Genomic DNA, 12,201 nt, shown 5'->3' on the forward strand with positions numbered 1-12,201 from the left:
CTGGAGAGTTTGGGATGCAATCAAAGGGTTATTACTAACTGTGAGCACACATTGAAGGTATAATTTGATGTAAGATGTCTGCTGGATAGACAGTTAGTACAACCACATCAATACTTAAGAAAAAGGAGCTGAAACATTTTGAATTTGTTTTAATTTTTAAACATATTATCTGATTTATATATGGGGTAACTTTGTTATTGTTTTCAGAATGTTGAATTTGTCTATTTGTGTTAGCAAGAAAGGAATTTTTAAACCTATTCCATGGCTGAAGGATGGCAAGGATGGCCAGGTTTGATTTGGATCGTAGCTCACTATCTATTGATTACTAATTGCCTTAATAAACTCTGTTAAATGGCTAAGTTGCTTAGTCCATGTTGATATACTACTTTCTAAAATGCTATTCTGGTGTTAAGCTGCATTCCAATTGTGCTAAGCATCATAAATCACTTGTGTTGACATTTTGACATGTACTAGCGACTCATGCAAATTCTGCATATGGCCCTCTCCCTAATCAGCAAGGCTCATCAGCTTTGGTACATGGCCAGGTCACTTTGTACAGTGGGAATTCGATTTTAGAATCCAGGTATATATTCATTGTATTAAAGAAAATTCACAAAAGACAGGCCAGTGGGTTGCATTGCCATCAAAGTAGTGTAGATGTATTTGGATCATTTGATTCTGAAGACCCAGCTTTCCTCAAGTCAGTATTGAGTAGAATTATCAACTGAAGTAGTAAATGCTACAGGAATGGAAAGATCAACTGATCAGATAAATGCAACAGGGATGGAAATTTGTGTAGTTATGTAAAATGGGTTTATTTCCTGAACCAATTTGAAAAAAGAATGGCATCTCTGGTTGAAACGAGGTCTTTTAAGTTTGCATGTTAGCAAACATTTTCTCAAGAATCATAGGTCTCTAAGAAGGTAGTAAAGCAGATCTTAGCTCCAAGTATCTTCCTTTAAACATAAATAGTTTGTAGGAGTTCTTATTTATGCCTCATCCGTGAAAAGAAAAAGGTTTGATCTGAGAGACATATAAATTCAATCTCACTTGTTAAACTGAAATTTTACTTCCTTGGTCAGAAACCTCGTCATTTTAAAGCAAGCAAAAAATATAATAACTCTGAGACTGTAAGAAAATAATAAGTAACTGAAGAGAGTGAAAAAATAAAAATATTGATAGTTGAATGAAGAGTGTTACTTACCAATTTAATATTTAAAAAAAAAAAGAATGTAAACTGTTTAATAATATAAAAATTTGACAAACCAGATTAATTAATTGAGTGATTCTTTATTGTCACAGAGCCTTTAAACCCTTTCATACAGATAAAAATACACTTAACATAACAGATTTTTATTGTTTATACACTTATGTTAAATTTTACATATTTTATTAATTATGTAATAAATAATTTATTTGTTTTCTTTCAGGGATTCGGGGATATCTAGTCTTGAAGAGGTTGCTCCTCCTCCTATGCCAAATTCTAATCTTTCCCAGAAGAATGATTCAGCTCTCGATCTTCGACAGAGTCCTTCAATATCATCTGCTCCTAATGGTGGTCATTCAAATCCTGGTAAATTATTTTTTCTTATTCTTTCTACAAATGTTGTCTATTTATTAAACTAAAAATCCATTCACAGGAAGTGTTACTAGCAGCAGTGGTACTGATATCTTAGATCTATCCATGCCTGATAAGAACTCAAACACGCAAGTCTGCTATGTCTGTGGAGAAGAACACCGTAGGGGCTCTCTTACTCACATTGGTAAGAGATTTTTGTCAATAATAACATAGCATAATTTTCATTGACATCAGATATTTTTTTTCTATTGTATATCAACTGTCCGCTAAATTTTTTCCCTCTGGAAAATAGAAAAAAATTATAGTATAAAATAACTTGTAATAAAGTAATTAAAATTAATTTTAATAGAATATATAATTATATTGACTGCTAGAAGTTATTTTATCACAGTTATTAATACCAAATAAATTATTTGAATTAGAAAGGATAATAATAAGAAACACATTTTTTAGACTTAATTGGCATTATTATTATTTTAAGAAGTTTTAGTTCAATTAAGGTTTCAAGTAGGCCAATGTTTCCACCTAAGTTAAGTTAATTTAGCTTTGGATAACATTATTAGAAACCTATCATCAGGTTCTAGTTTAAAGTACATATATGTTTATTGATTACTTACATATTGTTATATTATTTTTTCTTTAAATTATTTTAATAATAATAATATTTAAATTATAGAAATATTAGTATTAGTAATTATTTGATTATTATTTTTATGTTATATATTTAATAATAATATTTCAGTCTATCTCGTTTCTATTGTTTCTCTCTTAGATTGACTTGGTATAATATGCTTTGATTAATTAAATTTACTTCCGATACACCCAAATTTTACTGTTAATAAGGCTTTTTAAATAAATATTACATCTGATTACAATTTTTTAGATTATTGGAAAAATAAAACAACAAAAATTTAAGTGTTATTAACCTTTAGTAATTATAAAATCAAATTAATCAATAAATATTCATATGTATATATTTTTTCATATTTAGTTGTATTGCTTATTGATTCCAAAAGATTATTCAAAAGTTAAAAAATAATATATATCATTTTTACAAAGAAAAATAATGCCTTATAATTAAATAAATAGTCAGGCATAAAAAATTTAAATTTAGAACAATTGAAACTATAATTATTGAATAAAGAAGGCATTAGTACTTGTTTTTGCATTCCTTCTCAGCTTTTTGTCAATCGAGTTGAATTCATTCTCCATTTTCCTCTGCCAAATTTTCACTTTAATTCAGAATTAATTTTACTTAAAAATGATTTAATTTATTTCACTGTTCATACCATGGTCACTATTTATTGTTCATCTCACTAAAAGTTCATTTGCCCTTATGAAAGTTCAATTTTAAACTTTTGTATAATTTTTCAAAATGGATTCCATCACTTTGATTGATTTGATCACTTTAAAATTCTACCACTAACTTAAACACATCTTTACTGTTCAAAATCAAACTGAAGACTGACCAATTGCATCCTTCCATATGGTCAAAAAGTAAAGTCTTTTTCAAATGTTCTTTCTAGCTTGTTATTACAACTAGTAATTTATATTAATTCATCTAAATATATAACCATAATACAGAGCAACAAACCACTTGATGTTTGCTGATGTAATAGTTCCTTCAGAAAGAAACCACGTTTGAGGAAAACCTCATCATCAGATCAGGAAGTACAGTACTTGTACTCACCACATTACCGAATTTAGTTTTATTACTGCCAAATGGTGCCAAAGTTATGTTACTTCCTGTGAATGCATGAAAGGACTTGGTGATAGTTACTAGTGCTGATGATTGTAGGTCATGAAGTAATTGCAACAGCCAGCTTCTCCTTTCTTTTTTTAACTATAAATAGATGTTAAACTGTTCAATAGAATGAGCAGACTCCTGTTAACGCATAAACCAATCAGTGGAATGATAAGATCCCACTTTCCTATTTTAATGGCTCAATTAAAATAAGGAATTTTAGATAATGTCATCAGAATAATTTCCCAATTTATATCTTCATTTGCAACAGCAACATCTCTGTCCTTGTATTGACTTTTAAAAAATAATAGGAGAAGATGTTTATTCAGGCCCAGTTTTTAAGTTGTATAGTAACCACTCGAAAAACGTACAAACATTCGCTATTATTGAGAGTAAACACTGGTCGCACAGGTGTTTTGAAGCTGCAATTTATTTATTTTTTTTATTTAAGTCCTCATATTTTGAGTAGGTAACTAGAAATTTGAGTTGGCCTTTTTTGCACGCATGACCCCCTTTTCACGTATAACTTGTCTGAATTAAATGGTAAGATTGGAGTCCCTAAGGAATAATGATCAGATTAGGAATGATCTGTAGAAAGTCATAGTGGATTGAGCTAGAGTATTAAATGAAATTTGTTATAGTGTGAACTGACAGAAGATGTAACTGAAGAAGTTCATAAATGCATAAGTGTTTTGAAATATTAGACATTTTATAATTCCAATAATACAAGGAAATAAGAAAAAGGAAAAATGACATAGTACTAGACACTAGTTATTTAAAGCACTTTTATTATAGTTTCAAGTTTCGTATCTGCAATAAGCACAATTGATTTATTAAAAGCCTACTTATAAGTTGTTTAAATTCTTTTTTTTTTTATTACCATTTTGTCATCAAATGATTGATTTTAAAGGTGCAAGACCGCTGCCCAATCAGCCATTCTTTCCTTCACTGATGTTACATCCACGACCATCACGCTCACGGCCAATGGATTCAGCTGGTCGTGTTTTGGCTTGCTCAGTTTGCCATCAACATTTACTACACCAGTGGCAGGTTTGATTTAATGTCATTATTATGTGTATCTATTATCTTAAGATATTAATTTTCCAAATATTAAATTTATATACTTATGAGATGTTTGATCCAGTCCTAACATATAATTTCATTCTTATTAATTACTTAGTATGTAGTGTGATTGTAGTAGTTCTTTAGTTTTTCTTGTTTTGTATTTTTAAATCAATAATAGTAATCATGAGAGGTAGTTAACCGTTGATGACTTATACGAGAAGAAGATGGTTTGGGGGTGCAGTCAAAATAAAACACAAATTAGTTTGAATTAACTTATTAACATCGTTTTTTTTTTTTTTTTTTTTAAATAAACCTTATATAAGTTACTTTAACTTATTGGTATTTTATTTTTACCGCACCCCCAACCATCTTCTCCCATTACAATAATAGTAATATTCATGTTAATTATTTTACATTCATTACTTAATTAAATTTCTCGACTCTTCTTTTTTTTAGTTATAGAGCCATGCAAGGGCTTATTAACAGGCATTCTTATTATGTGGTCTAGCTATTCTCCTACCTATTCTCCATGTCTAAATAAATTGTACCACATGGATATCCTTGTGTAAAAAAAATGCTGTTCTGCATGAGTCAAAAGTTTCTCTTATACTGACATGCTTGAGGTGTGTTATAAGCTCCAGAATGATATTGACAGTATAACCCCCTGGGCATTTGAGAATGAGTTGTATCTAAATCCAGTAAAAACCAAGGCTTTCCTCATTGCTTCAAATCCTTCCTTAATGCCATTCCATAGTACTCATTTCTATATATCTACAACACTCTTATTAATTCCCAAAAATCTAGGAGTTACCATCTAGCCTATCTTGAATAACATTAAATGTTCTCAAACTTCACTGGTATTCTGAGTAAGGGTGGCTATATTAAAATTTTCTTTGACAATACCTTCTTGTTGACTTCCTTGAAACCAAAATATTCTTGCTCTATTCCTGACTTCCTCATCCTGTGTTATTCCATTCACTGATCAAACACAAGATCTCAACCTACCAAATTTGAATATTCCATCTTATTTGCCCCTTTAAAAAATCTATCATCCATGCTGCCTCCTTTTGGAATTTCGCCTTACCTTTCTCCATTTATAAAGCCTTCTCCCTAACCTCATGTAAACACCATTCATTTCTCCATCTCTTCAAAGATAAATTTTCCTCATATAAATAAATATTTATATGTGGTTTAAACATATAGATGAAACAGCTGGATTCATCAAACTCCTTACTGCTTTCTATATTCTTTCATTTACCTTGCTCTGGACATTTAGAATTGATAAAGTAATTACAATATATTTCAGGTGCTAACATCAACTAAATGTCCTGATTTAATCTTTGGTCAAGAATCATTACTTATTTGAATAATAATTCTCTCTCATTCTTTGGACCAATTTCGATGTTTAAGTTAAATTTAAATTTAACTCATTGCAGGGTTTTTTAAAAATTTATTTGCTTTTTAAGATCCTATAATGAATTGCTCCTTTACATCATACGGTTTAGTGTTTTATCATTCTATTCCACTCCTCATTCTAGAAGATTCTTTTTACATTGTTACTCATTAAAGTTCAGAAACCAAACCAAAGTGGAAGTGATCAGGTCTAACTTAAGATAACTTATAAATAGTAACTTTAAAAAATTTTGTTGTCTCACTTCTCAGAATTTCTATGATCAGGAAATTTAAAAAAAAAATTCTGTACTTTGCATATAAGTATTTCTTTTAAAATAATGTAGAGAAAACATATATTAGAGGATATTAATTGTTTCAGAAATTGATATAATTCTATTCTTTATTTTTGGTCTGCAGGCATATCAGGCCCAAGGAATTGCTCACTCTGATAGAAACTATGTTCTTAGAAAAAGAGTTCAGCCTGCACAACATATCAATGAAGCATCTACTTGTTCAGTTTGTGGTACTGAATCAGGAGGCTTCTACCAGCAGGGTGCTGCTCAGGTAACATCTTGTTTCCATTATTAAAGTTAAATAACTCCAAGGTGGCGGGAAAGCTAGAAAAATTTAGGGGCAAGCTGAATTTAACTTATGTTTTAGAAGGTATTAAAACAGATACTTCCTAAAAAGCCTCCAAGGATACGAGTGGCATGTTCAGAATGTTGTACCACTTTAACTTTGTAGTTATTTGTTATAGAAAGTAAAAACTGATTCTGGTTGAACCATAATTGAAAGATCTATAATGTTCTGGAAGATCGCTGATTGACCGTGTGTAGTTTTAAAAGGAAGATGGTCCGGGTGTGGTCAAAGAAAAACTCAAATAGTTGTGAAACTATTTATTATTAGACAGTGTTTCGCCCCATGTTGAAGGGCTTTATGGTCCTTCTTTTTAATTTATAATGTTTGTTTCAAGCATTTTGAAGCCTAAAATCTCGCTTAGGTAAATATTGAAATAATCTGGCTAGAAAAATTCTTCATAATTATTAAATCGGTAATTTAACAGGGAAAACTGGATTTAAGAAAAAGTTTTCTAGCAGCAGTAGCAGCGTGGTAACGCACCAGTCTACCAACCTACAGGTTGCCAGATCGAATCCCGGTCCCACCCGGGCTTTTGTCAAGCATAAAATTATGCAAAATTCACTTACAACCTCTCCCCGGGCTTTTGTGAGGCCCATTAGCCAATGGATGGTACTCACAAAAAAATAGGCGTGGGAGTGACAAACCCACCCTTCGAAAAAACAACATCAAGAAACGCCCAATGTATTGGGATATACATCGCGCGAGGACTTAGACCTCCATGATCTGTTGCCCATTTAATAATAATCATTACTCGGATTGTTTCAAAAGATTTGGTTGCAGTAGAAGGGGAATATCAAAATTATTACTAAGGATTATTTCTAATGAGCAGGGTGCCCTTTTGATTCTCATAGTGAAAATGTTTTTGCTCATGTTGGCCATCCTGCAGAATGGAAAACTCAGGTTTGCTGAAATTTACTATAAATGAATTAGTAAGTTTAGTAAAGAAATGCATAGAAGAAAGTGACTATTAGTAACTTCAAATATTCTTGAAGACATTTTCTCAAATATATCAATGTGAATGTTTCCCTTAAGCGGAGGAAATTTTAGAGGTTGATTATATAATATGGTTCTAATATCATACCTGGCAGATTCTTATTGTGTTCAAACTAATGTATTACTGATAATCCCGATTTTAATAATTTTATAAGAATGATTAATTAACGGTTATGACATTTTTATTACATAAGGACGAAATATGTGGGTCACTCCAAAATCCAGTGTGTACAACTATGAATACCTACTTGTAATTTATCAGGTAAAGATCAGCTGGGATTCATATTTTTAACCCTTTTAGTCCCAGGCGAAAAAGAGATGCCTATGCCAAGATAACCAGCCGAATTCCACGATTTTATTAGGGTTTGGAAAAAGGTTCATAAAAACCAAACAAAAAACAATATTTACATAATTCAAAAAAGCTGAGTATTAAGGATGAAATAAAGAATGACACTTATTTGTCTATATTCATTGAAAATTATATAAATAACAAAGGTACAATTGAACATAAAGAAAATAAAAATTTAGTTCTTTCTTACAGAAAGTATTTATATATATTTTTCCTGATATGCTAATTATAATATTTCCTTATTTTGGGCATACTTAGATGCACCCTCTTGCCATTTTTGCTTCAGAAACAGTTGAATATATTTTCTATTACTTTAGATTGTGCTAGTAAAATATATCTGCTTTTCAAACAAAGATCTTGCTAATGAGATGCTTGTGAAAACATTGTCACTTACCACATGATACCCTTTCTGAAGATAGTTTCCTATATTGTATAATCTATTTACCACGATGTAACTAAGACTGGTTTTTAATTTCTTCTTCATATGATTGATGTTTGGCTCCTCGATAGCAAAAAAATGTTAAGCATTTATAGGTAACTGCATCAGTCAGCATTAAAAATTTGATGCTCCATTTATGATGCTTTTTATTTGGAAGATATTGGGTCAACAAGGTTCTACATTTCATGCTGACTAACGATTCGTTAATACTCAAATGTTGGTTATATCTGAATTTATTATTTGTGTGGATAACAACTGGTTAAAATTTTGCTGTAGGGTCATATCCTGAGCTAACACGTGCTGCTAAATTGTTATTATCTATGACATATAAAAACCTGCAAATTAATTAAAACCTTTTTCAGCTAAACATTTAGCCAAACCATGGTATGTTTCTACGGTTTGTTGGCCAATAACTGGAAAATGTCGGTCTACATGCGATACTGATGTCTAAAAGAACGGCAACAAAAGCTTCCATTTCTGACACTATGGTTGTCTTCCACCCTACTGCTCTGGATCCTGATAGCACATTGATTATGTTGAGAAACTGTCTGGCATTGGTTTGTTTCACTCCTCAATAGGCTTAAAAATTCTTTGGTAAAAATAAATCAAACTATTCTCTGTGTGTTGAATTTCTAGGTAACATATGTTTAGGCCCAGCAATTGCTATAAATTATGGATGAGGATTATATTCGCTATCATTGGCCACGGTAAATTCATGGAAATTGTTCAGTACTTCCTCAATATCGTTTCCCTCAAGGTCTGGTTTGTTATCGCTTGCTTCACTATCACTAAATATTCTATGTGGATGCCCAACTACTTGGGGTCACAATTTCATAATCACTATGTGCTTCATCAAACTGGTCAATATCAGGACTAATTTGGCTTCCTTCATGACGGTGTATTTTTTATAAAAAGTTGGTGGCAAAATTTTAGAAATCCTGTGTCGGTAATTTTAGTTTTGTCAAAAACAAATATGTTTACACATGTGGAAAACAAGAGCAATAACCAAATTGATGCTTTTCAAACTGTTATTGCTACTACCTGTACTGCTCATGACTACCATCAAGTTATTCTTTGTGTAGTAAAGACTTATTTGGTGTCTGTATATTGGTGTCTCTGGCACTAAAAGAGTTAAAGACTGGGTAAAGTGAAATAGGTATGGTTTAAAACTAATTCAAATGAAAATATTTTCTTCTTTGACCATTGCTAAATTGGAAAATTAGATGTTTCAGGATTCTCTTCCTGTTTACACAGTAACAAAACTGATTAGCGCAATACCATCACGGTAATATTTAAAATAAAACAAATAATTCACACAACTACTGACATTATCTCATAAACTTTATAAATGCAGCTGCTACAGATCTAAATACTTTCTATACAAGTTTTATTAATACAATTGAAATAACAAAAAAATATAATCAAGAAACATGTTTGGTCATTACATTTGATCAACCATCATATGCTAAAGCTTTAGATTTTTTTTTTTTTTATCTTTGAATTTTGGTATCCTATTAATTAATAGTTTGAAAAAAAGAGCTAATTTTGACACCAGCTACAAGATTATTAATGGTAATATGTGGCATAATGTCACACTGATTGTATTCCTGAAAATGATCTAGGCTTATCCACTCTATAATATTAGATAAAATAACATTGTGATATTAATGGGATCAATGGTACAATAATAAAATATAAAGTTTATAGTAACTATCATCAATTTACAATAAAATGCTTTAATATTATTATCTTTCTTTTGTTCTTTAAAGAAAAATTAATTTTATGACTTTATTATGGATATTATTACTAACCAATTGTTATATTATTAATAGTATTAAAAGTTTTCTTGCTTCTTATCAAAGTAAGCAAGCAGGTGCTTCGGACGCTATATTAAACATGTTTGATTTTAAAAAAAAGTCTGTATTCTTCAGGACTTTCTAGATGTCTGTTTTAATACCTTCTAAAATATTTGTGAAATTCAGCTTGCTCATAATTTTTTCTACCCTAATATGGAATCTGACTGAGTTATATATCGTAGGAAACAACTATTTGTGAATTTGTTTTTTATCTCTACTGCTTTGAGCCAATAGTTTAAAATTGCAATTTTCATTAATAATTATTTAAATATATTATATAATACATAAATTAGTCCATGATCATTCTAAAATACTCTACCTACTTAATGAATGCTGTCTTGCAGTGTTTTAGATCTAGGATTTAACTCTATAAGATAAAATATTTGTTTTTTATAATCAAACTAATTGAAAACAAACTGTCTAAATTACACAGGAGTGAATTCAATTATTCTGTTTTTCATTGTCGTGATAGCCCATATGGGTCATATGTTAAAATGGGAGAATAGTCTAATGTACATTAACATTGGTCCTATTAATCCAGAAATGAACTTTTGAGCATGTTTAGCCATAGCCTAGAACAACTTCTTTATTGCATCTACTGGGGCTGAGATTGATTCTCATAGCGCTTTTTCTGGTATCTGGCAGTAATGTCATTACTGTACTCCATGCTGTACCCGGGTTTACATTATGTTTAACAGGGTGTTGCAAAGTTGATTAGTTCACTACTTCACAGCTTTCTTTAACGCAGAGAAAGGGGATAGACGAGCACATCTCCTTATTTTATACCATAGTTAATCTCTAAGGGATGTGAGAGGTCACTGCCAATGTGAAATACTCATTTTGAACCTGGGTTCATCATCTCAGAGTAAAGATTCTTTTGTCATAGTAAATAATTATGGTTTAGTTGCTCTTTTGAGTTACATTTCATTTTTTTTTTTTAAATAATAATAATCATTTTAATACATTAATTCTTTTGAAACTAATTCTACCTTCTTATTATCTTTATTTCTTTTCCATTTATATTTGAAGTTTTTTCCCTCACCCCAAAAATGTCAAGTACAAAGAATTAATATATTAAGAAAATATCCTTCTATTATAAAATCAATTTATTTTGTTAATTATTTTTATAGGTATGTGCCACCTGTTACAATAAGTCACAGAAACCTCAGCAAGAAAGAAAATCTTCCCCTGCATCAAAATCTCCGGATATACGGTTTCGGCCATATGAAATGTCTAAACCAACTGTGAAACCAGTAAGTTTTTATAAAAAAAAATTTCATTTTTGTGAGTATTATTTGTATTTTATTATGATTAAAAAATGTTTAGTTAATTTTTTTGTATTAAATTGCAAAAAGTTTATTTTATATTTCTTAATTATGCAAAAAGCATAATGTTGGACTTGTCACATTAATGTTGATTGCTGTCCTTAACCTTCAAAGTGTTTTGTCATTCTTCTAATTCAATGGTTCCCAACCTGAAGAAGTCTAGTAGTGCTGACTACTAAGCTGAAAATTGAACCATGTGTGGCCTACCCCCTCATAACTTGGGGTAAACATGGGTCACCCTTGGCTTAAGTTGTTTTTGAGTCTTTTCAAGATCTTTAAGGTGACACCCAAATATTAGGAAAGATAATTAATAAACTTGTTGCTGTGTTGCCCACCTATGGGCCACGGATACCAGTTGGGACCACTGCTCTAGTTTAATGATTTTTCATTTTTGTTTCCTAAATCCGAGGATCTGATAGTTGTCCTCTATGTTACTTTCTACTCATACCATAGCTTTCTCAATGCCATGCAGTAACTACATTTTAAAAGTCCCATAGCTTAATTTTTTTTAATACTTATTATAGATCATTATTTATTTTTTAATGTATGCAAAACAGTATAGTTTTCTGATTTGTTCCCATAACTTTTCATTGATTCTGTGTTTGTTGCTTTAGCTTTGATTAAACAAAAAAAATCACAAGTACTCTTTTCCTAGTTGCGATTGCTGTTTGGGGGATGATCAATGAAGTAGTAAACTTATTTGTTTTATATAAATGAAAGATAGTCTGGGTGTATTAAAAAAAAACTCAAATAGAAATTAAACTATATAATGTGAGCCTACAGTTTGCTCCACTTTGGAGGGTTTCATCAGGGCTAAAAA

At 30.6% G+C, this 12,201-nt stretch overlaps 1 protein-coding gene across 1 annotated transcript in view; it reads left to right on the plus strand.

The window, feature by feature from the left end:
- LOC106692744 (uncharacterized) overlaps positions 1-12,201 on the plus strand; it is a gene marked incomplete in the record, with an annotated part of 90,964 nt that overhangs the window by 27,829 nt on the left and 50,934 nt on the right. Inside the window, 5 exon segments of the mRNA XM_067046590.1 lie at positions 1,431-1,573; positions 1,641-1,763; positions 4,234-4,373; positions 6,198-6,344; positions 11,187-11,309. Of these exon segments, the coding sequence (XP_066902691.1) occupies positions 1,431-1,573; positions 1,641-1,763; positions 4,234-4,373; positions 6,198-6,344; positions 11,187-11,309 (676 nt within the window).

The sequence above is a fragment of the Halyomorpha halys genome, unplaced genomic scaffold (assembly GCF_000696795.3).
Source record: "Halyomorpha halys isolate HHAL.00 unplaced genomic scaffold, Hhal_1.1 Scaffold69.1, whole genome shotgun sequence".
Classification (NCBI taxonomy): domain Eukaryota; kingdom Metazoa; phylum Arthropoda; class Insecta; order Hemiptera; family Pentatomidae; genus Halyomorpha; species Halyomorpha halys.